The sequence below is a fragment of the Mauremys mutica genome, chromosome 9, assembly GCF_020497125.1.
Source record: "Mauremys mutica isolate MM-2020 ecotype Southern chromosome 9, ASM2049712v1, whole genome shotgun sequence".
NCBI lineage: Eukaryota > Metazoa > Chordata > Testudines > Geoemydidae > Mauremys > Mauremys mutica.
In genome coordinates, this window is record NC_059080.1 from 2,535,472 (window position 1) to 2,562,498 (window position 27,027).

Sequence of the window (27,027 nt, forward strand, 5' to 3'; positions counted from 1 at the left end):
GCTGCTGGCTGAGAGGTGTTTGCTTTTATGGTCCATTCTCTAGTGCGACTGATAAGTGATGCCCACCTGGCCCTCTTGGAAAAGGCCACACCCCACCATGCCTGTCTGGCTGGTGACTCACTCAGGGAGGAATTTATAAAGGGATCCTGGGAAGTTTAATTTAGGAGTTGGAATTTTCATATCTGGTCAATGGGTTGGGAGCACAAAGAGCAGGGGCAGCAGGCCAGCAGGTTAGGTGGATGTGTTGCTGGGAGGGGGGGTAGTTAGGAGGATGTGTGGATGTGCGGGAGTGTGGCTGGATGTGTCGGTTTGGGGGGGATGTCTGAAATGTAGGTGAATGCGTGTGTCAGGAAGTGGGTAGGAGGATGGGTGTGTCAGAGGCAGGGGGTAGGCAGGAGGATAGATGTTTTGGGGTGGTTGGGGAGCTGTCAAGTGTGTGGGGGGTGGCCAGCTGCCAGGTAGACGGATGTGCTGGGGGTGGTTGGCTGGCAGGTTGGTGGATGCGTGTTTCGGAGGGTGAGTAGAAGGATGGATGTGTTGGGGGAAGGTGGATGGATGTGTCATGGTGGGAACGTGGATGGATGTATTTGGGGATAGTTAGAAGGATGGATGTGTTGGGTGGGGGTGTGAATATGTCGGGGTAGTTAGGAGGATGGATGCGTTGGGTGGGAGGGTGAATGGATGTGTTGGGGGTTAGTTAGGAGGATAGATGTAGGGGGTGTCTGGGGGTAGGTACGAAGGTGGGAGGATGGATGTGCGCGGGCGGGGAGGATGGATGTTTCAGGGGTAGTTAGGAGGATGGTTGTGCAGGAGGGGAGGGTGGATGTGTCGTGTGGGGAGGGTGGTTGGATATGTCGGGGGATAGTTAGGAGGATGGATATGTTGGGGTAGTTAGGTGGATAGATGTGCACGGGGGAGGATGGATGCATTGGTGGGGGTAGTTAGGAGGATGGATGTGTCAGGATGGGAGGGTGGATGGATGTGTTGTGCGGGGGTAGTTAGGAGGATGGATTTGCAGGGGGAGGATGGGACACAATCATTCCGGGGTACAAAATATATCGGAAGGACAGAAGAGGTCGTGCGGGGGGAGGGGGGAGTGGCACTATATGTGAAAGAAAATGTAGATTCAAATGAAGTAAAAATCTTAAGCGAATCCACATGTTCCATAGAATCTCTATGGATAGAAATTTCATGCTCTAATAAAAATATAACAGTAGGGATCTATTATCGACCACCTGACCAGGACAGTGATAGTGATGATGAAATGCTAAGGGAAATTAGAGAGGCTATCAAAATTAAGAACCCAATAATAGTGGGGGATTTCAATTATCCCCATATTGACTGGGAACATTTCACTTCAAGAACCCACAAGGGGAGAGGCAACTCTAGATTTAATCCTGAGTGGAGTGCAGGGGCTAGTCCAAGAGGTAAATATAGCAGGACCGCTCGGAAATAGTGACCATAATACAATAGCATTCAACATCCCTGTGGTGGGAAGAACACCTCAACAGCCCAACACTGTGGCCTTTAATTTCAAAAGGGAGAATTATGCAAAAATGAGGGGGTTAGTTAAAAAGAAGTTAAAAGGTACAGTGACAAAAGTGAAATCCCGGCAAGCCGCATGGGCGCTTTTTAAAGACACCATAATAGAGGCCCAACTTCAATGTATACCCCAAATTAAGAAACACAGTAAAAGAACAAAAAAAGAGCCACAGTGGCTTAACAACCATGTAAAAGAAGCAGTGAGAGATAAAAAGACTTCCTTTAAAAAGTGGAAGTCAAATCCTAGTGAGGCAAATAGAAAGGAGCACAAACACTGCCAACTTAAGTGCAAGAGTGTAATAAGAAAAGCCAAAGAGGAGTTTGAAGAACGGCTAGCCAAAAACTCCAAAGGTAATAACAAAATGCTTTTTAAGTACATCAAAAGCAGGAAGCCTGCTAAACAACCAGTGGGGCCCCTTGAAGATCGAGATACAAAAGGAGCGCTAAAAGACGATAAAGTCATTGCGGAGAAACTAAATGGATTCTTTGCTTCAGTCTTCACGGCTGAAGATGTTAGGGAGATTCCCAAACCTGAGCTGGCTTTTGTAGGTGACAAATCTGAGGAACTGTCACAGATTGAAGTGTCACTAGAGGAGGTTTTGGAATTAATTGATAAACTCAACATTAACAAGTCACCGGGACCAGATGGCATTCACCCAAGAGTTCTGAGAGAACTCAAATGTGAAATTGCGAAAACTATTAACTAAGATTTGTAACCTGTCCTTTAAATCGGCTTCGGTACCCAATGACTGGAAGTTAACTAATGTAACGCCAATATTTAAAAAGGGCTCTAGAGGTGATCCCAGCAATTACAGACCGGTAAGTCTAACGTCAGTACCGGGCAAATTAGTCGAAACAATAGTTAAAAATAAAATTGTCCGGCACATAGAAAAACATAAACTGTTGAGCAATAGTCAACATGGTTTCTGTAAAGGGAAATCGTGTCTTACTAATCTATTAGAGTTCTTTTAAGGGGTCAATAAACATGTGGACAAGGGGGATCCAGTGGACATAGTGTACTTAGATTTCCAGAAAGCCTTTGACAAGGTCCCTCACCAAAGGCTCTTACGTAAATTAAGCTGTCATGGGATAAAAGGGAAGGTCCTTTCATGGATTGAGAACTGGTTAAAAGACAGGGAACAAAGGGTAGGAATTAATGGTAAATTCTCAGAATGGAGAGGGGTAACTAGTGGTGTTCCCCAAGGGTCAGTCCTAGGACCAATCCTATTCAATTTATTCATAAATGATCTGGAGAAAGGGGTAAACAGTGAGGTGGCAAAGTTTGCAGATGATACTAAACTACTCAAGATAGTTAAGACCAGCAGACTGTGAAGAACTTCAAAAAGATCTCACAAAACTAAGTGATTGGGCAACAAAATGGCAAATGAAATTTAATGTGGATAAATGTAACGTAATGCACATTGGAAAAAATAACCCCAACTATACATACAATATGATGGGGGCTAATTTAGCTACAACGAGTCAGGAAAAAGATCTTGGAGTCATCGTGGATAGTTCTCTGAAGATGTCCACGCAGTGTGCAGAGGCAGTCAAAAAAGCAAACAGGATGTTAGGAATCATTAAAAAGGGGATAGAGAATAAGACTGAGAATATATTATTGCCTTTATATAAATCCATGGTACGGCCACATCTCGAATACTGTGTATAGATGTGGTCTCACCTCAAAAAAGATATACTGGCACTAGAAAAGGTTCAGAAAAGGGCACTAGAAAAGGGTTTGGAGAGGGTCCCATATGAGGAAAAATTAAAGAGGCTAGGACTCTTCAGCTTAGAAAAGAGGAGACTGAGGGGGGGATATGATAGAGGTATATAAAATCATGAGTGATGTGGAGATAGTGGATAAGGAAAAGTTATTTACTTATTCCCATAATACAAGAACTAGGGGTCACCAAATGAAATTAATAGGCAGCAGGTTTAAAACAAATAAAAGGAAGTTCTTCTTCACGCAGCGCACAGTCAACTTGTGGAACTCCTTGCCTGAGGAGGTTGTGAAGGCTAGGACTATAACAATGTTTAAAAGGGAACTGGATAAATTCATGGTGGCTAAGTCCATAAATGGCTATTAGCCAGGATGGGTAAGAATGGTGTCCCTAGCCTCTGTGTGTCAGAGGATGGAGATGGATGGCAGGAGAGAGATCACTTGACCATTGCCTGTTAGGTTCACTCCCTCTGGGGCACCTGGCATTGGCCACTGTCGGTAGACAGATACTGGGCTAGATGCACCTTTGGTCTGACCCGGTATGGCCATTTTTATGTTCTTATGTTCTTCTGATGTGTCAAGTGGGGGGTTAGTTAGAAGGATAGATGTAGGGAGGTGCTTGGGGGTAGGTATGTAGGAGGGAGGATAGATGTGCGAAGGGGGGAAGATGGATGTGTGTAGGGGTGGATGGATGTGTTGGGGGCTAGTTAGGAGGATGGATTTGTACGGTGGATGGATGTGTCATTGAATTTTTGATGAATTGCAAAGAAGTGACAGAAAGTCATCTAGATTTTGCTACTATTGTTCCAATGGTTGTATTCAGAGTTAGTAACAAAGTAAGAATAGACATTAATTTTTTAAACCTAATCAGTGTCCCTTAAGTGGATTGACACAAGATGTCAGAACATGTTAGTACTGGAGCTGAGTTGGTCTAATATTTATTTCAATTTCTTTTTTATATAGTGATTAGAAATTATCTGACAAGAGCACCTATGTTGTTATTTCCAAAAAACAAACACATCCCCCCCCCAAACCAAACAAGTAGCCTCTGCACTCATGGTTAAAGTTGCCCCCCCATCTGAAATGGTGCCACTAGGTGGGCAGGAGGGTGTGTGGTAGGTGGGTGGGGGCTGGCAGGTAGGAGGATGTGTGGGGGAGGGAGAATGATTGTTGGGGGCTGGCTGGATGTGCGGCGGTGGCAGGTGGGAGGATGCGGGGGGGGCGGCAGGTGGGAGGATGCGGGGGGTGGATGTGCGGGGGGGCGGCAGGTGGGAGGATGCGGCGGGGGAGCGGCAGGTGGGAGGATGCGGGGGGGGGCTGGCAGGTGATTTCCCTGCCGCAGACACGGCCCCGCCCTGCCGCGGGGAGCCCGCCTGGGAGGTGCCCAACCCGCCGCGCCCCACCCGGGGCAGCCCCGGTCCCGCCGCGCTCGTCACGGCCGGGCAGCCCACGGGGGCGGGGGGCGGATAAAGGGCCCGGCCCCGCGGCCGCCGCTCACTCGGGCCGGGGAGCGCTCGGAGCCGGGCTCATGGGGACACTCGCGCCGCCCGCCCGCCTCTGCTGCGGGAGAAGGAAGGTGCGAGCCGGGCAGGTGCCGCCGGGGGCGCTCGGGGCCCCGGGCAGGTGCAGCCGGGGGGGGCGCTCAGGGGCCCCCGGGCAGGTGCAGCCGGGGGGGGCGCTCAGGGGCTCCCAGGCAGGTGCAGCCGGGGGGGGCGCTCAGGGGCCCCCGGGCAGGTGCAGCCGGGGTGGGGCGCTCAGGGGGCTCCAGGCAGGTGCAGCCGGGGGGGCGCTCAGGGGCCCCTGGGCAGGTGCAGCCGGGATGGGGGGGGGCGCTCAGGCCCCTCGGGCAGGAGCCCCGAGGCACCCCGTGCAGCTGGGTGTCCCCCGAAACACCGGCAGCACCGGGGTCTGGGCTCCGTCTCTCTCCCTTCGGCTCCACATTTCGGGTCAGTTGCCGCGGGCTCTTGGCCCAGTTGCTGGGAGCAACAGTGACGCTCCCAGCCGGGCTCGCGGTGACCCCCCCTCTCTGCTCCCCAGGACTTCACCCTGTCGCAGGGGAAAGATGCCCCCGCGGGGCAGAGCGAGGAGCCCTCGGAGCGCGGACACTGGTCTCGCAAGACGGACTATCTGCTGTCCATGGTGAGCTCCGCGGTGGGGCTGGGGAGCATCTGGCGGTTCCCCTACCTCACGTACCAGAACGGAGGCGGTGAGTGCTGCTGTCCCTGGCTCCCTGCTCCGGGGGGGCTGCCGTGAGCCCCCGCGGCGGGTGTCAGACCCGCTCGAGCCCCCATCTCAGAGCCAAGCACCCCGGAGCTGCTGGAGAAGTTGGGATTCAGATTTGGATGAATGTTTAGCTGGTATCAGCCTTTATCACCGGCTAAACCCGAACCCGAACCCTGGAAAAGGGGGGGCGGGGGGGCTCTCTCGTTAGAAGCGGATCAGGGCGCTAGGAAGGGAAGGAAAATGTGAAGTATCAGTTCCAAACTCCTCACCTGCCAGGTAATGATGCTAGTGTCACTCTCAGGAAAGGAACTGAAATACCCCTGGGGTTTAAGATACCCCTGGGACCGAGGGGTTCAGAGGGTAGGAGGAGGATCAGACCTGGGGCAGGGGGTTGGGGTGCAGGAGGGAATCAGGAGTGCAGGTCTGGGCGGCGCTTACCTCAAGCAGCAGCACGTCATCCCTACAGCTCCTAAGCAGAGACGCGGCCAGGTAGCTCTGCACGCTGCTTTGTCCGGAGATGCCGCCCTTGAAGCTCCAGTTCTCGGCCAATGGGAGCTGCAGGGGCGGCGCTTGGGGCTGAGGCAGCATGTGGAGCCCTGTGGCTGCCTCTACATGTAGGAACCGGAGGGAGAACATGACGCTGCTTCCAGGAGCCGCATGGAGTGGGGCAAGCCCCAGACCCTGCTCCCCAGTGGGAGCTCGAGGGCTGGATTAAAATGTCTGGAGGGCCAGATGTGGCCCCTGGGCCGTAGTTTGCCCATCCCTGCACTATGCCCAGATATATAGAGACTCTTTTCTCAACCTGTGTATTATATAATTTTAACATTAGCTTTAATAACATTTTAACCCTATTTAGCACTTAGTTAGTAATGTCCATCTGAGGCTCTCCAAGCCAGGAGATACGATAAGCTCCCGCATCACACAGATGGGAAAACGAGGTACAGAGAGGCTGTAACTTGTTCAGACTTATGCAGTGAGTCAGTGGCAGAACCCAAACCAGAATCCGGGTCTCCTGACTCCCATGCCAGTGCTCTGTGGACTTAACCTACTGCCAGGGATGGGTAACCAGCCAGACTGCAATATTCTCAGCATTTGGTAATTCCTGAGACCTCAGTCCAGCAAAGCATTGAAGCACGTGTGTGAAGCTTCAGGTTAGTTTGACTGCTCATGTGATTTACACCTACCTAAGGGCTTGGCTACACTTACAAATTTGCAGCGCTGCAGCAGGGTGTGAAAACACACCCTCTGCAGCGCTGCAAATTGCGGCGCTACAAAGCGCCAGTGTGGTCAAAGCCGCGCTCCCAGCGCTGTCCGTTATTCCCCACAGGGAGGTGGAGTACGGACAGCGCTGGGAGAGCTTTCTCCCAGCGCTGGTGCTTTGACTACACTTAGCGCTTCAAAGCGCTGCCGCGGCAGCGCTTTGAAGTGTAAGTGTAGCCAAAGCCTAAGTGCTTTGCTGGCCTGGGGCCTGGAGACACCCCCGCTTCACTATTGTCAGTGCAATAGGACTAGTCATCTGACAGAGGGTTACTCGTGTGAGTAAGAGTTGCAGGACAGGCTTTAAAGCTGTGACCTGAAATAAATTACACAACTTAGAGCAGCAATTCTCAAACTGTGGGTCGGGACCGCAAAGTGGGTCGTGACCCTGTTTTAATGGGGTTGCCAGGGCTGGCTTAGTCTTGCTGCAGCCCAGGGCTGAAGCCAAAGCCCGAGAGTTTCAGGCCCGGGTGGGAGGGCTCAGGTTACAGGCCCCTTGTCTGGGGCTGAAGCCCTTGGGCTTTGGCTTTGATTCCCCCCTTCCCCCACCCCACCCAAGGCAGTGGGCGGGGGCTTCAGTCCCCCCTCCTGGGGTCGTGTAATAACTTTTGTTCTCAGAAGGGGGTCGCGGTGCAGTGAAGTTTGAGAACCCCTGACAGAGCCGATTCTGTTCATTGCTAATGGCTGTTTCTGGTGTAAATGTTGAAGGTTACACTTCTCTGTAATTCACAAAGCTGCACTCCAATTAGAAACCCTCCCACACTGAACGGGGCTGCCCAGAGCGGGCAAGTGGGGCAATTGCCCTGTGAGCTGCTCCGGGTTTTCGGCGACACTTTGGCAGCGGGCCCTTCCCTCGCTCCGGGTCTTGGGCGGAGGGTCCTTCAGTGCAGCGAAAGACTCGGAGCGAGTGAAGGACCCACCGCTGAAGTGCTGCCGCAGCCTCGGAGCGTCGCCCGGTGAGTAAAAGCGCCGCAAGCGGTGGGGGAAAAAAAACCAAACGTGATCGGAGGCACTTGGGCTGCCACTTCATTCTTCGGCAGTAATTCAGTGGCGGGTCCCTCTCAGAGGGAAGGCCCTGCTGCCGGATTGCTGCCGAAGACCCGACCCTGCCCCAGGCCCCCTGAATCCTCTGGGCGGCCTGACACTAAATGATGCTCAATGCCTATTTATTTTAAAGTGACCTCCCCTTTTTTACCTGGATTAAAACTAGTTTATCCCAAACAAAGACTAAGAATAAAGGTCTCTAATCTATTCACTACAAGGTTACATTCCATGGGTGCCTTGGCAGCGCCTTCACAGAACACGTGACTGGCTTTACCTGACAAATCTCTGGTGAATCACTTGGCTGAATGCAGAGGCGGGATAGACAAACTTTGGCCTGTCCTGTGATTTGTGGGAGGTCTGGGATTCTATTTCAGGTGGGAAAAGCAGGTGTTTAAGTTAAATGCCTTAGGGCCCTGCCAAACTCCCACTTAAGGTCAATGGGTGTTTATACTGTAAGTGCGACACAGCCAGATTATGTAAGTTTGCATACAGACATTTGAGTATAGATATATGGAGTACACAGTGGCATTCGTGGCATACATCTTTTATTGGTATGTGTTTGGCCTGGTTGCATTACTCATGAGTGATGAAGCAGAATTCTAGTCCAAAACGAATGTTAATAAATAATCAGTATATCACACTGCACTGTCATGTATTTTTGTATATGGAACAAAACAGCTAATCGAGGAATATTTTAGAAATTAAAAAATATTTTATTGGGACTATTTTTTGTATCCTTCTGCCTGTAAGGCCAGGTGCCTTCAGCAAGGCAAATACGCATTTGCTTAAATTTAAACATGAGTCGTTTGCTTGAATTCAGTGGGGTTACTTACATGCTTAAGGTTAAGCATGTGCTTAAATATCTTGCCAAACTGGGTCCCTAATTTATCTTAAACCCCTTTGTGCTTGAAGAGAGAAAGTAGATGAACAGCTGCATGTGCATGAATATCAGCTGTCTTACCGGGCACTGTTTCTCTCTCACACTTATGCACTACAGCAAATATGCAATGCGGGTCCTTCTCATAGTACAATAGGTCTCAGTAATGAGAGGTGCTGGAACAATGTGTACAGTGGGGGGCTGAGAGCCATTGAACCAAACCATAAGCCCTGTATATAATGGAAACCACTTCAAACCAGGGGATGCGGCAGCCCCCAACCCCGCTATTTCCAGCACCTATGTCCCTGACCCCAGTTTAATGTGGAATTTAGGAAAGCATTCATGCAAGTGGCCAGCTGAGGCTCTGTATCAGAAAGGAGTCAGCCATATGAAACCATATGAAACAAATTACAAACATTTCCATGTTCTAGCCATTCTAACAGTGAGTGCAAATCACCACTGAGTACAAAGAAGAAACAGTTCATTTCTGTTTTAAATTTAAAAGCAAAAGCTACTGTAGAATGCAAACAAAATCAAGAGTACACACAGCCAGATATCGTCTCCGTCTTCCTGACAGAGCAGTATGTGTTGGACAGTTTTTTATCCTTATTTTCACAAAAGAAAAGTTGTGCCATAAAAATTGATCAGTTCTAAGTTCCAGAGCCTAGCAGGGTGGCTCAGTGCTGTCCGTGCCTGTGGCAGTATGAGGCAGCGCTGCAGAGGAGAAGCAGCTAGAGGCATTGTGCAGTGTCTAAAATTAGTGTTCAAGGTTTGTTTTGAATTACTGTTATTTATATATGATGGGCCAGATTAAGCTATTTTTACTCACATGGGTAATATCTGACTCATGCTGAGCAGCCCCAGGCTAGTGAGTACACACAGCAGATACTAATCATCAGTATTTATATAGCACTGTACATTTGCTTGGCACCTGTAGAAATAAAAAAGAGATGAGGTCAGGTTTTTGATAATTCAACCTTTCTATGTGTGTGTGAAAATCCAAGGTGCAAATAACCATGGGTGCAGTTTTGAGCCTACACTGATTTGCAGGTGGAACTGACGTAATGTGGAAGTCTAAGTACCTGATTTGTGAGGGCAATACAGTGTACATTTTATTTTGCTAAATCATTAAAATTCAAATTAATTTTGTATCCATAGTTAAGAACATAAGAACGGCCGTACCGGGTCAGACCAAAGGTCCATCTAGCCCAGTATTCTGTCTACCAACAGTGGCCAATGCCAGGTGCCCCAGAGGGAGTGAACCTAACAGGCAATGATCAAGTGATCTCTGTCCTGCCATCCATCTCCATCCTCTGACGAACATCTGCTTCTGATGGAGTTAAAAACATTTTGTTATTACCTTTGGAGTTTTTGGCTAGCCGTTCTTCAAACTCCTCTTTGGCATTTCTTATTATACTCTTGCACTTAAGTTGGCAGTGTTTGTGCTCCTTTCTATTTGCCTCACTAGGATTTGGCTTCCACTTTTTAAAGGAAGTCTTTTTATCTCTCACTGCTTCTTTTACATGGTTGTTAAGCCACGGTGGCTCTTTTTTTGTTCTTTTACTGTGTTTCTTAATTTGGGGTATACATTGAAGTTGGGCCTCTATCATGGTGTCTTTAAAAAGGGCCCATGCAGCTTGCAGTTGGTTTTATAAAAGGTTTATTTTTTAATTACAAAATTTAAATCTTGGGCTGAACTTCATTACAGTGTCCTGTAAGCAATTACTGAAAGTAAAAAGCAGGTGGGGGAAACCAGATAATTTTAAAACTTTCATATATATGTTATGCAAGTACATCTGTTCCCTTTTATTCAAATATTAAAGGCCCATCATTTCACCTTGAGGTGGGCATTTAGTTCTGTGCCTTGAATCTTAGCCTTTTAAATAAGTTATTCAGATATCGAGCCACCTCAGCATCTTTCTGACCTACTGACCTTTTCTCGTGAAACATATTTTCAGTTGTGGCCATAGGCACAATTCGTAGGCATGCCTGAAGGTATATCAGGGATCTATGTGACACAAGCAAACATCTCTGGATAGACAAGGTAACCAGGCAATTGCACAGCCTATTGTTGATAAAAATCTATCATTGTGAAAGAAGTAAATAAATTTGAACTTTATTTTACATAACAGCCATGCTTATGTTACTAATGTTACCTTTACTGGAACCTGGATCAGACCACCAACGAGTAATTACCCCTTTCCTCTGCAAATACTATTTGAATTTACAGAACACCGTCCTTAAAAAAACAATCTGTACATTCTGTACAAAATGTAAACCACTTTGGTATATTTGCATCTGTGGCTATACAAAAGGAGCAGAATTGTGCCGGTATAATGGGTTTTTCTATTTTTCCCAGGTGCCTTTCTAATACCCTACGCAGCTATGCTGGCATTAGCTGGTTTACCTTTATTTTTTTTGGAATGTTCCCTGGGGCAGTTTGCCAGTTTGGGGCCAGTTTCTGTGTGGAGAATATTACCAATTTTACAAGGTCAGTGACATTAGTTTTTTATGTATAGATCTTCTTTTGTTGCTCTAATAGTCAAAAGTGGATTAGTAATTTCCCCATAATGCTTCTGGCTAGTGTCATAAATTAGACTCTAGAGTACCGTACACGGTGTGTCGTGCCATTTCATGGATGGCCAAACTGAGAGGGCTAGTATGTGCTGTATGAGAGGAAATTGAATTCATGGCACTATATGTATATAAGAACATAAGAATGGCCGTACCGGGTCAGACCAAAGGTCCATCTAGCCCAGTATCTGCTACCAACAGTGGCCAATGCCAGGTGCCCCAGAGGCAGTGAACCTAACAGGCAATGATCAAGTGATCTCTCTCCTGCCATCCTTCTCCATCCTCTGACGAACAGAGGCTAGGGACACCATTCTTACCCATCCTGGCTAATAGCCATTTATGGACTTAGCCACCATGAATTTATCCAGTTCCCTTTTAAACATTGTTATAGTCCTAGCCTTCACAACCCCCTCAGGTAAGGAGTTCCACAAGTTGACTGTGTGCTGCGTGAAGAAGAACTTCTTTTTATTTGTTTTAAACCTGCTGCCTATTAATTTCATTTGGTGACCCCTAGTTCTTGTATTATGGGAATAAGTAAATAACTTTTCCTTATCCACTTTCTCAATATCATTCATGATTTTATATACCTCTATCATATCCCCCCTTAGTCTCCTCTTTTCCAAGCTGAAGAGTCCTAGCCTCTTTAATCTTTTCTCGTATGGGACCCTCTCCAAACCGCTAATCATTTTAGTTGCCCTTTTCTGAACCTTTTCTAGTCTAGAATATCTTTTTTGAGGTGAGGAGACCACATCTGTACACAATATTCAAGATGTGGGCGTACCATGGATTTATACAAGGGCAATACTATATTCTCAGTCTTATTCTCTATCCCCTTTTTAATGATTCCTAACATCTTGTTTGCTTTTTTGACCGCCTCTGCACACTGCGTGGACATCTTCAGAGAACTATCCACGATGACTCCAAGATCTTTTTCCTGACTCATTGTAGCTAAATTAGCCCCCATCATATTGTATGAATAGTTGGGGTTATTTTTTCCAATATTCATTACTTTACATTTATCCACATGAAATTTCATTTGCCATTTTGTTGCCCAATCACTTAGTTTTGTGAGATCTTTTTGAAGTTCTTCACAGTCTGCTTTGGTCTTAACTATCTTGAGTAGTTTAGTATCATCTGCAAACGTTGCCACCTCACTGTTTACCCCTTTCTCCAGATCATTTATGAATAAATTGAATAGGATTGGTCCTAGGACTGACCCTTGGGGGACACCACTAGTTACCCCTCTCCATTCTGAGAATTTACCATTAATTCCTACCCTTTGTTCCCTGTCTTTTAACCAGTTCTCAATCCATGAAAGGACCTTCCCTTTTATCCCATGACAGCTTAATTTACGTAAGAGCCTTTGGTGAGGGACCTTGTCAAAGGCTTTCTGGAAATCTAAGTACACTATGTCCACCGGATCCCCCTTTTCCACATGTTTGTTGACCCCTTCAAAGAACTCTAATAGATTAGTAAGACATGATTTCCCTTTACAGAAACCATGTTGACTATTGCTCAACAGTTTATGTTTTTCTATGTGTCCGACAATTTTATTCTTAACTATTGTTTCAACTAATTTGCCTGGTACCGATGTTAGACTTACCGATCTGTAATTGCCGGGATCACCTCTAGAGCCCTTTTTAAATATTGGCATTACATTAGCTAACTTCCAGTCATTGGGTACCGAAGCCGATTTAAAGGACAGGTTGCAAACCTTAGTTAATAGTTCCGCAACTTCACATTTGAGTTCTTTCAGAACTCTTGGGTGAATGCCATCTGGTCCCGGTGACTTGTTAATGTTGAGTTTATCAATTAATTCCAAAACCTCCTCTAGTGACACTTCAATCTGTGACAGTTCCTCAGATTTGTCACCTACAAAAGCCAGCTCAGGTTTGGGAATCTCCCTAACATCCTCAGCCGTGATGACTGAAGCAAAGAATCCATTTAGTTTCTCTGCAATGACTTTATCATCTTTAAGCGCTCCTTTTGTATCTCGATCATCAAGGGGCCCCACTGGTTGTTTAGCAGGCTTCCTGCTTCTGATGTACTTAAAAAACATTTTGTTATTACCTTTGGAGTTTTTGGCTAGCCGTTCTTCAAACTCCTCTTTGGCATTTCTTATTATACTCTTGCACTTAAGTTGGTAGTGTTTGTGCTCCTTTCTATTTGCCTCACTAGGATTTGGCTTCCACTTTTTAAAGGAAGTCTTTTTATCTCTCACTGCTTCTTTTACATGGTTGTTAAGCCACGGTGGCTCTTTTTTTGTTCTTTTACTGTGTTTCTTAATTTGGGGTATACATTGAAGTTGGGCCTCTATTATGGTGTCTTTAAAAAGGGCCCATGCAACTTGCAGGGATTTCACTTTAGTCACTGTACCTTTTACTTTTGTTTAACTAACCCCCTCATTTTTGTATAGTTCCCCCTTTTGAAATTAAATGCCACAGTGTTGGGCTGTTGAGGTGTTCTTCCCACCACAGGGATGTTGAATGCTATTGTATTATGGTCACTATTTCTGAGCGGTCCTGCTATATTTACCTCTTGGACCAGCCCCTGCGCTCCACTCAGGACTAAATCAAGAGTTGCCTCTCCCCTTGTGGGTTCCCATACCAGCTGCTCCATGAAGCAGTCATTTAGAGTATCGAGAAATTTTATCTCTGCATTTCGTCCTGAAGTGAAATGCTTCCAGTCAATATGGGGATAATTGAAATCCCCCACTATTATTGGGTTCTTAATTTTGATAGCCTCTCTAATTTCCCTTAGCATTTCATCATCACTATTACTGTCCTGGTCAGGTGGTCGATAATAGATCCCTACTGTTATATTTTTTTTAGAGCATGAAATTTCTATCCATAGAGATTCTATGGAATATGTGGATTCGCTTAAGATTTTTACTTCATTTGAATCTACATTTTCTTTCACATATAGTGCCACTCCTCCCCCTGCACGATCTGTTCTGTCCTTCCGATATATTTTGTACCCCGGAATGATTGTGTCCCATTGATTGCTCTCAGTCCACCAGGTTTCTGTGATGCCTGTTACATCAATATCCTCCTTTATCAGCAGGCACTCTAGTTCACCCATCTTATTATTTAGACTTCTAGCATTTGTGTACAAACACTTTAAAAACTTGCCCCTGTTTATTTGTCTGATGTGCCAGATTCTTTTTATGTGACTGTTTATCATCTGACCCGGCCCTTACATTATCCTCTTCCGTCCTCTGCTCCTGACTATAACCTGGATATTCTCTATCATCAGACTCTCCCCTAAGAGAAGTCTGTGTCCGATCCACACGCTCCTCTGCAGCAGTCGGCTTTCCCCCATCTCCTAGTTTAAAAACTGCTCTACAGCCTTTTTAATGTTTAGTGCCAGAAGTCTGGTTCCACTTTGGTTTAGGTGGAGCCCATCTCTCCTGTATAGGCTCCTCCCATCCTAGAAGTTTCCCCAGTTCCTAACGAACGTGAACCCCTCCTCTCTACACTATCGTCTCATCCACGCATTGAGACTCTGAAGTTCTCCCTGCCTACCTGGCTCTGCGCGTGGAACTGGGAGCATTTCTGAGAATGCCACCATAGAGATCCTGGATTTCAGTCTCTTCCCTAGCAGCCTAAATTTGGCCTCCAGGACATCTCTGCTATCCTTCCCTATGTCATTGGTACCTACATGTACCACGACCACCGGCTCCTCCCCAGCACTACACATAAGTCTGTCTAGATGCCTCGAGAGATCCACAACCTTCGCACCAGGTAGGCAAGTCACCATACGGTTCTCCCGGTCATCACAAACCCAGCTATCTACATTTCTAATGATCGAATCTCCCATTACTAACACCTGCCTTTTCCTAGCAACTGGAGTTCCCTCCCCCAGAGAGTTAACCTCAGTGCGAGAGGCAACCCCAGCACCATCTGGAAGGAGGGTCCCAACTACGGGAAGGTTTCCCTCTGCTCCCATTGACTGCTCTACTTCCCTGGGCCTTTCATCCTCCTCAACAGCACAGGGGCTGTCTGACTGGAGGTGGGACAATTCTACAGTGTCCCGGAAAGCCTCATCAACATACCTCTCTGCCTCTCTTAGCTCCTCCAGTTCCGCCACCCTGGCCTCCAAAGCCCGTACGCGGTCTCTGAGGACCAGGAGCTCCTTTCACCGACTGCACACATAAGCCACCTGCCCAAGGGGCAGTTAATCATACATGCAACACTCAGCACAATAAACTGGATAGCCCCCACCCTGCTGCTGGGCTTCTGCCTGCATTGTCTCCTAGTTAATCGAAGGGTGGTTTACATGTGATACATCAGAAGCAGCAATTTTCCAGAGCGTCAATGTAACTTTATTGTTTCTCATTTACTGGCTATGTCTTCTCACTCTATCTGCTAAATAGGGGTCTGCATGGGACATGCAAATCCTGCATTTAGCTGCTCAGATTGGCACTTGCACATGTAAAGAACCATTTTATGAACTTACATGCCTATGCACCTGGCCTCTATTCCAGCAGTGTGGTCTGTGGGGCACTGAGCCTGCTGCAATCCAGGGACGCCCAGAGGGGGGGGCAAGAGGGGCAATTTGCCCCAGGCCCCGAGCCCCACAGGGGCCCCCACGAGAGTTTTTCGGGGGCCCTGGAGCAGGGTCCTTCACTCGCTCCAGGGGGCCCGGAAAACTCTTGCGGGGCCGGGCCCAGGAGCTTCTTCCGCTCCCGGTCTTCGACGGCGGGGGGTCCTTCCACTCCGGGGCGGAAGGACCCCCCGCTGGCGAATTACCGTCAAAGATGGAGCGGGACCCGCCCCCGAAGTGCAGCCCGGTCTTCGGCGGTAATTCGGCGGTGGGGGGCCCTTCCGTTCCGGGACCCACCGCCGAAGTGCCCCGAAGACCCGCGTCAGGGGCCCCCTGCCGCCGAATTACCGCCAAAGACCGGGCTGCACTTCGGCGGTGGGTCCCGCTTCGGCGGTAATTCGGCTGCGGGGGGGCCCCGCCGTGGGTCTTCGGGGCACTTCGGCGGCAGGTCCCAGAACGGAAGGGCCCCCCACCGCCGAAGACCCCGGGCCCCCGGAATCCTCTGGGAGGCCCTGCTGCAATCAGAGACATCCCACACACATCAGAATCAGGATCATGGGGCAAAACCCACCCTTATTTGAATCCATTCTGCTCCAACAAGGCTGGACATAAACAAGGGCATCATTGGGCCTGCATGCCCTCCTGACCACCCCGCTGCATTATGATAGGAATAAGGAAATTACATTTTAATCGTATTAAGAGCTTTACTTGCCTTTACTGATCCTGTGTATTAGTAGACAATGAAAAGGGATTATGTCCAGGCATTTACTGTTCCTTACCAGTTTCTGCCTCAAAACTCACCAGAAACAACAAGGCACTGCACACAAAATCTGCTAAAGATGAAAAGAAGGATGGATCCAACCCAAAGGCGGTTGGGACTATGGAGATAGCCAGGGATGTGTGTGAGTAAACACGTATGTCATATATACTCCCCGAGATCATTAGAAAAGGTATGGTAGGTTGACCTCAAACTCACAAAGTTCCTTTTGACAAAGGAAAAGCTGCAGTGTCCTTGCAAACCACCATTTTATGCTGCCTTTCATTCACTGATGCAACTAGCAATCGCAATGAGATCTCTACAAACGATGCAATCAGCTGATGAAACTTCTGCTCTCTTTTCTAGGAGTGGGAATCATGATGGTCATCATCACCACCTTGGTGACAGTCTATTACAATGTTATCATTGCCTATGCTCTCTACTATCTGTTTGCCTCCTTCCAAAGTGTACTGCCATGGTCGGACTGCTTTGCGTGGGCAGATGAAAATTGCAGCACAACACCTGTAGGTACGGTACTTTTAAAATAATCCACACTATTACTAGGAATAATTCCATTGCTTCTGTTTCCCAGTAATAAACAAAAGGCATTAAAAAGAGCAGTAGGGGGACAGTTAGTCGGCCATGATGCTGTCTGGAAACCTTACCTTGAGAACCAGTTGACACCTGGTCTGATCTTCTTTCTATCTGCCTGTAGCATTTGCCCATGTGATCTGTTGGGAACTAGAATGACTCCTCCTCTCTGCCTTTCTGCCCATCTTTCCTTCTTCCCTAGAATAACACATTTCTAGACTGGTATAAAATCACCAAACATCCCACACTGCAATTTCCTTAGTGCTTCGTGGCAAAGAAATGGCCGTCCTAATGCAAAAGAAATTCACACCTAGTGCATTCACCTGGGGTTCTTCCAAAATCCTTTATCCTATGTGTGTGGCTTTGTTAACACCATGTGTTGGATGGACATTGGCTTTATGTCTCATCATGTCTTTATTTCCAGGCTATTGATTGCCTGTGTGCATGCATGATTCAAAAATGGTAATTTCCCATCCCCCAGTGAAGTTTAATAGTTTATCACAGACTGCAGTTCTGACATATTACTTAACAGTTTTACATTTATACATTTCAAGGAGATTCTCATTTAAAAGACTAATAACAATGTTTCACCCCATATTAAAAGAGTGCTGGATTGGTATAAAAGTCAGACAAATTGCCCCAAAATTCTGCACTACAATTTCACCAGGGTTTCACGTCAAGTGAATCCTCTTGCTGATAGTGCTCTTTACTGCATTGATCAACTCTTGTTTGGCTTAAATTGTAGCCAAGAGATTTGCAGTACATTTTAAAGAGAACTAGGAATAATGCCGGTCTGTTCCCATCAATATGATATGGGGTTGCTATAGATGAGTGTGAACTGAAATACTGGATCTGGCCCTTACATTATCAAAGAGTTGGAAATCCTAACTGCACCCAGGTCTGATTTTTGCAAACGTTTCCTATCTTTACGTTAGGCCAGCCAGGTTCCCAGAGCCGGACACACCAGACCTGGGAGCGTTTGGGTAGGGAGCCAAATCCACATCTGAAAGTGGTGGCTGGGGTCTGTTTGTAGTTACCACAAGAAAACACACTGAAGCCATAACAGCATGAAAAAGGCACTCACTGTAATCAGTCTGTTTCTGATTTCACCCCTGAACATTAACAACCCTTTCTCTTTTAGTGAGTGATTGCAATACGACCTTACCAAACGGGATAGTCATTCACACAAACTACTCGTACGTCACAAGCAACAATCTAACCTGTCTCAATGGCAGCTTAACGTATAAACAAGTGCAACTTCCCAGTGAGCAGTATTGGAAGTGAGTATACGGTACCACCTTTCCATTGCTAAAATCAGTATGTGCTGGGTGGGGTTTGGGGAACCCCTGTGGAACTCAGACCACTCTCTAGAAACAGCTTTGGGCCAAGCGCATGGGACTACAAACTAAACCTGAGCACTTCTGTCCGGAAACCATTAAATACTGAATCGGGGTGACACGTGTAACACAAGTCACAGAGAAGCACAAGAACAAATTTATAACTAAGAAATAAATAATAAAATTGAGGAAGTTTTCTCCCCCTAAAGCCCTGAACATAAGGCACGTTCTTTATCCCAAATTAGGATGTTGAAAATATGCAGCCGGTCCACTTGCCTTTTATAGACCTGTCATTACAGAACACTTTCCAGGACAGGCAAGTGTTCATAATGTGCAGGTGTCTCACCTGCATACCCCACACTTAGGTGTATGATTCACTGCTGCCTGATGGTGAATAGAGTAATAGGCCCTGCCAGGGTGTGCATTAACATGCCATCAGTTCACCTGTCGCCGAATTGCCGCTGAAGCCGTGGGGCCAGCGGACCTCCCGCAGGCGCACCACCGAAAGCCACCTGCCTGCCACCCTCACAGCGACCAGCAGGCCGTCCCCGTGGCTTGCAGCCCCAGGCACGCGCTTGGAGTGCTGGTGTCTGGAGCCGCCCCTGCTAATCACCATGTCCTGTGCTTTCAGTAAAGTGGCCCTTCGGCGCTCCAGCGGGCTGGACGAGACGGGTGAAATTCTCTGGTACTTGGCCCTCTGCCTGCTCCTAACTTGGCTGATGGTCGGAGCTGCATTATTTAAAGGGATACAATCTTCAGGAAAGGTAAGTCGGGAGGAACCCGTGCTAGGTTTCTGGGACTAATCCTGCTGAGAGATGATCCCAACTTCAGTGGCAGCTCAGCACCTGGTGGGGTCAGGCCCTGATTCACTAGCCCATGACACAGGCAGTATCTGACTTGGCTGCTGCTGTTTGCTCATATTTTCCATGACACGGATAAAGCACGTGGGGCCTGATTCTGCCACCCTGACCCGAGCTCAATGGTCCCTTATTCCACCAGGAATGATGCTGTTGGGGCTTTTGATGATCACGTGAGAGACGTCGGCTGAGTTCCTGTTATAGCCTGGTCTCTTGTGGAGCAACACACACTGCACGCGTGTGCGCATACACACACACTGCACACACACACACACAGACACACAGACACACACTGCACACACACACTGCACACACACACTTCATGCGCACACACACTGCACGTGTGCACACACGCATGCACGCGAGCACACTGTACGCATGCGCATACACACACACTGCACACACACACACACACTCTGCATACACGTGCATACACACACACTGCACGTGCGCACACACACTTCACGCGTGCACACGCACACTCACACACGCACACACACTGCATGCATGCAGGGCTGCCCAGAGAATTCAGGGGGCCTGGGGCAAAGAAATTTTGGGGGCCCCTTCTATAAAAAAATTGCAATATTATATTCTCCTGAGGGCCCTTGCGGGGCCCACGGCAAATTGCCCCACTTGCTCCCCCCCACGGGCGCCCCTGGGAAAAATAAACCTTCCGCATTTCGGCACAAACCCAGTTTTGAGAAAACTTCTTTACAAGGTGTCACTGGTTCTCAGCATCAGCTAGTGCTAAAAGGCACTAAAGCTCATTAAAAGGGTTGGACAAATATTTTCCATCAAAATTTTTTCTGGATCGAAAACTAGGGGTTTTTAAAAAGCAGAAAGAAATCACGGACAATGTCTGCTTTCCTTCAAAATTTGTTGTTTTTTTAATTGAAAAGCTGAAATTAGTCTGCCAAAACCTGAACATGGTTTGAGGTTTCAGAAGTGTGTGGCCAAATATTTGCTGCTTGCTGTATTTGATTGTTTAAAGAAACAATAAAAAAATTCTGCTTAAAAAAAAATCCAAAACTTTTGAACCGCCTCAGCTTGTAACCAAACACCTGAGCCCATCCAGCCAGAGATTTTTCCAGGTTTCTGATACTCTGCTGGCTTCCTTGACTCATATCTGTCTCCATAACATTGGGTTCATTTAGCTTAGAACATAAGAACAGCCAGACTGGGTCAAACCAAAGGCCATCCTGCCCAGTATCCTGTCTACTGACAATGGCCAATGCCAAGTGCCCCAGAGGGAGTGAACCTAACAGGCAATGATCAAGTGATCTCTCTCCTGCCATCCATTTCCACTCTCTGAGAAACAGAGGCCAGGGACACCATTCCTTACCCATCCTGGCTAATAGCCATTTATGGACTTAATCTCCATGCATTTACCTGTTTTCTAGAGACTGGCTCTATGTGGTCCCTCACAAACTGGAGACGGTTACTGTGGGTTTGTCTTTAGTATAGACTCTGTACATACTCCACGAACTGAACATTTGAGCTTGTTCCAGAATCTGGGATAAGCCTATGTTGTCTAAACTGAAATGCTCAAAATAGCACATGCATGTGAATGGACACAGGGTGCTAAAATTAAATTAACCCAGGAGTTCTCAAACTGGAGGTCAGGACCCCTCAGGGGGTCACGAGGTTATTACTGGGGGTTGTGAGCTGTCAGCCTCCACCTCAAACCCCACTTTGCCTCCAGCATTTATAATAGTGTTAAATATATAAAAAAGTGTTTTCAATTTATAAGGGGGGGGCGGGGAGTTGCTGTCAGAGGTTTGCTATGTGAAAGGGTCACCAGGACAAAAGTTTGAGAACCACTGAATTAACCCCTCTGGAGCCTCAAGGAATGCAGGGGAGTGGGGTCTCCCTTGGTAGTGTTGGGAAGGATATTGCTCTTCTCATGTGATCCCTCCCCCAGTGGCTAATTTTAAATGAAGCTCCCCTCCCCTGACATGAATCTCCCTATGGCACTGAAATTAAATACAGACTATAATTTGGCATTTGAGAAGTGACAGGGACAGTGGCCCTAATGGAGAAGCTAACAGCTTGGCTCTTCTGCAAGCCTCAAACTGCTGAATGAGCTTTAGGGTGGGGAAGGCTCTGCCTCCCCAAACAGCCTGGCCCTACCCCTTATCCAACCCCCACCCACTTCCTGCCCCCGACTGCCCCCCTCAGAATCCCTGACCCATCCTGCTCCTTGTCCCCTCACCGTCCACCAGAAACCCCCCACCACCCCTGCTCCCTGTCTGCCCCAACACCTATCACCCCCTCGCTGAGTCCTGACAGACCCCCTGGAACGCCCACAATCCAACCCCCCCATTCCCTACCCCCTTACCGCCCCCCAACCTCTGCCCCCTCCCAGTGCCCTGACTGTCCCCAGGACTCCCCGCCCCTTAGCCAACCCCCCCGGCCCCTTACCCCCGGCTCCCTCCTCACCCGGAGCCTCAGTGCCTCACTGAACAGCCGCAGCGTGTCTCCGGCTGGGCCTGAGCCCCGCCCCGCTCAGAGCCGCGTGGTGAGGGGGTGAGGCTGTGAGCTCCACGCCGAGCGGAGGGAGCTGAGCTCAGCCCGGAGCTCCCAGCCCCGCCCCCTCACCACGCGGCTCTGAGTGGGGCGGGGCTCAGGCCCAGCCGGAGACGCACTGCGGCGCTGTCTGAGGACAGCACTTGATGCACTGAGGCTCCAGGAGAGGGGCGGAGGCAGGAGCCTCAGCTGTTCTCCTGGGGGCCCCTGCGGAGCCTGGGGCAAATTGCCCCACTCGCCCCCCCCAGGCGGCCCTGCATGCATACACACACACACACACACACACACACACACACACACACACACAATATGCACATGCCTGTGATACCTACAGATTACCTATGTTTAGCCTGAAAGCATGGGCCCGATCCTGCGGACAGATAAGCACACGCCGCTTCCTGCTGCATTGTACAGTCCTGTCTCTGCCAACGGGAGCCCTCCAGGCTGTAGTCAGGGACTAGGCGGGAGGACTTTTTATCAGACTCGGGCCCATTGAAGTCACGTGACAGCCTCCGGGCTCTGAGTTCACGAGTCAGTCCAGGACCTGCAGCTCAGCTGGACAGAGAGACGTCACGGCACAGCAGTGCTCCAGCCACAGGGGCAACGCAACGTCTGCTGGGTCAGCCTCGCTGGTCCTCAGGGGATGTCTAGACTGTAGTTGAGGAGTGACTGCAGCGCCTGAGACGCTGGCTTTGATCTCGCTGGCTCCCGTGACAATAGCAGAGAAGCCGCAGCAGCCTGGGCTGTCCAAGCCCACCCCCGACCGTGGGAGCGTACGCAAGGCTAGCCCGGCCTGCCACGGTGTCTCTGCCGGTGTTATTGGAGCAGGCTGGCTGAAAGCTGGCTTGGGGCGTGCTGCAGCCTCACCTCTGAGCATTCATTCATAACCCCAAGTCCTCCCATCCAGCCTGAAAATCCCCCTCTCCCCAGACCATGAGAGCCGGAGGAGCCGCTGGGGCTAAAGAGGCTCCTCTCCCGCTTTCAGCCAGGGGGCCACTGTTACTCATTTTCCTACGAGAGGCCCGGCCCCCTTGCCTGGTTTCTTGACTCCCTGTTCTTCTCTCCTTCTTTCTTTGCTCCCATAGGTTTCTCCTTCTCCCTGGCTCCTCCACTTCCTTGCCCAGTCTTTTCCAGCCCAGAGATGAATCCAGTGAGTGGTTTGTTTGGATCCAGAGGTTTGGTTCAGGCCCTTTCTGGTCATTTTTATGTAGCGTTTCCCCCCAAGCCTAAGGCTTCTCCCTCCATTTCTCTTGGCAGGTTGTTTATTTCACAGCTCTCTTTCCATATGTTGTCCTCATTATCCTGCTTGTGCGAGGTGCCACCCTGGAAGGTGCTCGGAATGGCATTGAGTATTACATTGGAACACAGTCCAATTTCACAAAGCTGATGGAGGCAGAGGTGAGATTCAGGGGTGGTTCTGAAAGCATAACATATTTGCTTGCTTAGATCAGCTGGTAATTACACGATCTCAAAGTTTATAAAGGCTGGCACGTGGCTCGGTTTCCAGAATACAATAGCTTCCTTCTTAACCAGACAGACTCCTCTTAACCACAATTACAGCTAAACCCTCTCTCCCCACCTAGAGCCCATTTATCCATAAAAAGGGCAAGTCTGACTGCCGCATCATTTGAACAAAGAGGGGTCTGGGTAGGGTTGCCTGCTATCACAGCTACATCTGGGGTTTCGGTGTTACCATCCTCCGTTTTTCCGGAGTGTGTAACTTTACTTGCTAGCCATGGACGTATCCTATGGCCCGGTGATAAAGTTCTCGCCATGAAAGTGAGTTTTAGGGCTGCCTGCTTTGGTTGGCATGAATTTCAAGGCATTTTATCTGCAGGTTTCATGAGTGTTTGAGCTTCCGTTTTCGACTGGTCACCCAAAACTGTGCCTTGCCTTGGAAGTTAGATCAGGGCAGAATAGGGGGTGGAGAGCAAGGGTGGAGACTGGCTCCTAGCATGGATCTTCTCTGAGGTTCTCTCCAACACCAACTCCTATTTGAAGACCCAAGCTCAGGTGTGGTTCTTCCTAGCATGCTCTAATAAAGGCTGGCCAGGGGCTGGGGACAGCACTTAGAGCCTGGCACACTCAGCTGTCCATCCAGATCTCACCTCTGTCACAGCGATGGCTGCTGCCATATTATTGCTGGTTGGTGTCCGGTATCGTTTGGTTCTCAGTGGATGGGTGTCTGGTGCACATCACCTGAAATGCTGGTGTAACTCGGGAGTGCCTCCCCTGTCACAGAGGCAGTTCTTCCAGGTCCCCGTCTGAGGAGCACGGGTGGGACCATGTGTGTGGCAGCTTCCACCATTGCCAGCCTGCGCTGTCTGTTTTATTTCTATATTGGTGTTTCTATGACGTTCATATCTCAGCGCCTCCCGGACACATCAGTGAATTACATGTCTCCTTGCTCCTGTGCAGTAGGAAAGTACTTTCCCCACCGGTGTGACCTACTGGGAAACTGAGGTGCAGAACATTTAGATGACTTTGCCCAAGGTCACGCAGACTGTCAGTGACCAAAGTAGGAATAGAATCAAGATCTCCTGGGTTCTGGTTCAGTGCCTTAAGCACAAGACCAGCCTTCACGCCCTCTGGATAGGAAACGTCATTCCCCGGGTTCATTGATACGTGACACTTCTCACTAAAATTCCATAACATTATTTTTTTTAAAAATGCAGCACCCCTTACAGAACACACCTAGTGGGTTAGAACAAGTATTTTGGGGTAAATAATATAATAACCTACCTCAAATTATTTCTGTTTTAGGTTTGGAAAGATGCAGCTACTCAGATATTCTTCTCCCTGTCGGTGGCCTGGGGGAGCCTGGTCGCTCTCTCCTCTTACAATAAGTTCCATAACAACTGCTATTCCGATGCCATTGTCGTTTGTTTAGTAAACTGCCTCACCAGCGTATTTGCGGGATTTGCGATCTTCTCCGTTTTGGGACATATGGCTTTCCTGGCAGACAGACCCGTCTCTGAAGTTGTAGACTCAGGTTTGTTTGATAGTCTCACTATTCATCACAAAGTCTTCTTGTCTGACACACTCTTGAGTTGTTTTCTAAACCGATTTAATCTCCGCTGCTCTGACCGTAGTTTATTGGTGCCAAGCACTTCCAGCGTATAGAGGCTTGAAAGAAGGAGGATGTTCTGTCCTGGTTTTCCATCACTAGTTGACTTCATGCTGTCCACCATAAGTCAATGGAACTTCTGCTCCTAAGTCACTAAGGAGCTATTGAAAATCCCACTCTATGAATCAAGTGTATCTCAGCTGCTGGGCAGGAGCAGTGATAGATTGATGCATACGGTAATAGAAGAGGACATTTAAAAAAATGAAAATACAGGCTTGATATTGATTCTATTTGTCCTATTGCATCAAACATGTTAGTAAATCTTCCAACTTATAGGTGAAATTCACCCCATACACAAGGCCTGTGCACCGTTTAAGTCCCACTGAAACACTAACAATAGGGCTTAAGTGGTTCTAAAGTAGCACATAAACTTTTGGGATTACCAGACCTTCTCACCAGGGGGAGTTTCACCTCTCATCTATTTACGAACCCCTCAACCTTCCTGTTTTGCTATTGGGATACTTTCTCATTCAGGATCTGCCTGTAATATTAGCCTATTCAAAGCTGAATGAAAGTAATGAAATATGGTAAGTATTTTTCCACAATCCTATTCAGCCACAGCTAATAAACCTGAGCTTTGATGAAATTTGGTTCAACAATTTCAGGCTACATCCTGCTTTGGTTATAGTCAGTAGCAAAACTTCCATTGACTTTAATGGTGTTGGATTTAGTCTTTAAATTGCCCAACCAACACCTGACTTTGTACGCCAAGTTCTGATATAATTTCCCATTATTTAAGTTTAAGAGAAATGAGTCAATTTTGCACTGACTGGGTCAGGATGATCACATATCTTCTCCTCCTCTATTTCAGGGTTTGATTTGGCATTTGTTGCCTATCCATCAGGTCTCTCCAAATTACCAGTTGCCCCTCTTTGGTCCTTTTTATTTTTCTTCATGTTTTTACTGTTGGGGCTTGACTCTCAGTTTGCTTCCATAGGTGAGTAAGACATGACATTAGAGCTGGGTCAAATTTGTCAGCTGATTTTCTCCCCGACCCCCGCAGACTTGGAATAATCAAAACATTTCAAGTATTTGTGTCAATTTCATTGAATTGTTTCAGTGACACCCCCCCCACACAAACCCTTCCAAAAATTAAATTTTCATTTTGACATTTTCCAGATGAAATGTTTTAATTATTCAGCTTCCAATGACATGTTGTTTAGAATTTTCCTGCAATTTTATTTTGAAGAAATTTTTAAAACGCTTGAAAATTTCAGGTTGAACAAAATGTTTTGTTCAGTGCGAAATGATTTTTTTTTCAACTTTTCAGTTTGCTGAACATGTTAAAAATTTTTCATTTCAAGTGGATTGAAGTTGACAATTATTTATTTATTTATTTATTTACTTACTTATTTTCAGAACAGCCAGTGAACAAAAAAATCAGTTATTCACACCGTTCTGCTTAAAATAACAAAATGCTTCTTGGTTAGTGTTAGCTGCATTTCTTCATTTTGCTGCCTATGTGCAACAAGAAAAATTCTCTCTTCCCCTGCAGAAACAGCGACGACCACCATACAAGATATGTACCCCAAGATGATGAAGAAGATGAGGGTTCCTGTAACCCTGGGATTATGCATGCTGCTGTTTTTTCTTGGTCTCATCTGTGTCACTCAGGCATAACATTAACTCTCTGTTGGCAATGGGTTTAATTATAGTTCAGTTGGTGGGGGAATTTGTACAAGACAATACAATCATTTCCCTGTGTGACCAGCAAGTCCTGTGTTTCTGTATTCTGAGAGAGGTGATCTCCATGCCCCCAATTCTGCAAACACCTATGGACATGCTTAATTTATGCATACAAGAACTCCTACTGGCAGTATTTGCAGAATCCAGTCCTCTGAAATCAGGGCCGCCCAGAGGGGGGGGGCAAAGGGGGCAATTTGCCCCGGGCCCCAGGCTCCGCAGGGGCCCCCAAGAGAAGAGCGGAGGCTCCCGCCTCCGCCCCTCTCCTGGAGCCTCGGCACATCGAGTGCCGAGTCTCCTGCCGAGCCCCTGAGCCCCGCCCCGATCCGAGCCGCGTGGGGAGGGGGCGGGGCAGCTGCCTCCGCTC

General features: G+C 47.9%; 1 protein-coding gene across 1 annotated transcript in view; it reads left to right on the forward strand.

Moving 5' to 3' along the window:
- Positions 1-27,027, forward strand: part of LOC123377772 (sodium- and chloride-dependent neutral and basic amino acid transporter B(0+)-like) — a 55,532-nt gene that overhangs the window by 15,708 nt on the left and 12,797 nt on the right. Inside the window, exons 2-10 of the mRNA XM_045031012.1 lie at positions 5,300-5,468; positions 11,023-11,154; positions 16,906-17,067; positions 18,272-18,410; positions 19,099-19,231; positions 23,108-23,248; positions 24,614-24,842; positions 25,789-25,914; positions 26,473-26,591. Of these exons, the coding sequence (XP_044886947.1) occupies positions 5,300-5,468; positions 11,023-11,154; positions 16,906-17,067; positions 18,272-18,410; positions 19,099-19,231; positions 23,108-23,248; positions 24,614-24,842; positions 25,789-25,914; positions 26,473-26,591 (1,350 nt within the window). The remainder of the gene's footprint in view (positions 1-5,299; positions 5,469-11,022; positions 11,155-16,905; positions 17,068-18,271; positions 18,411-19,098; positions 19,232-23,107; positions 23,249-24,613; positions 24,843-25,788; positions 25,915-26,472; positions 26,592-27,027) is intronic.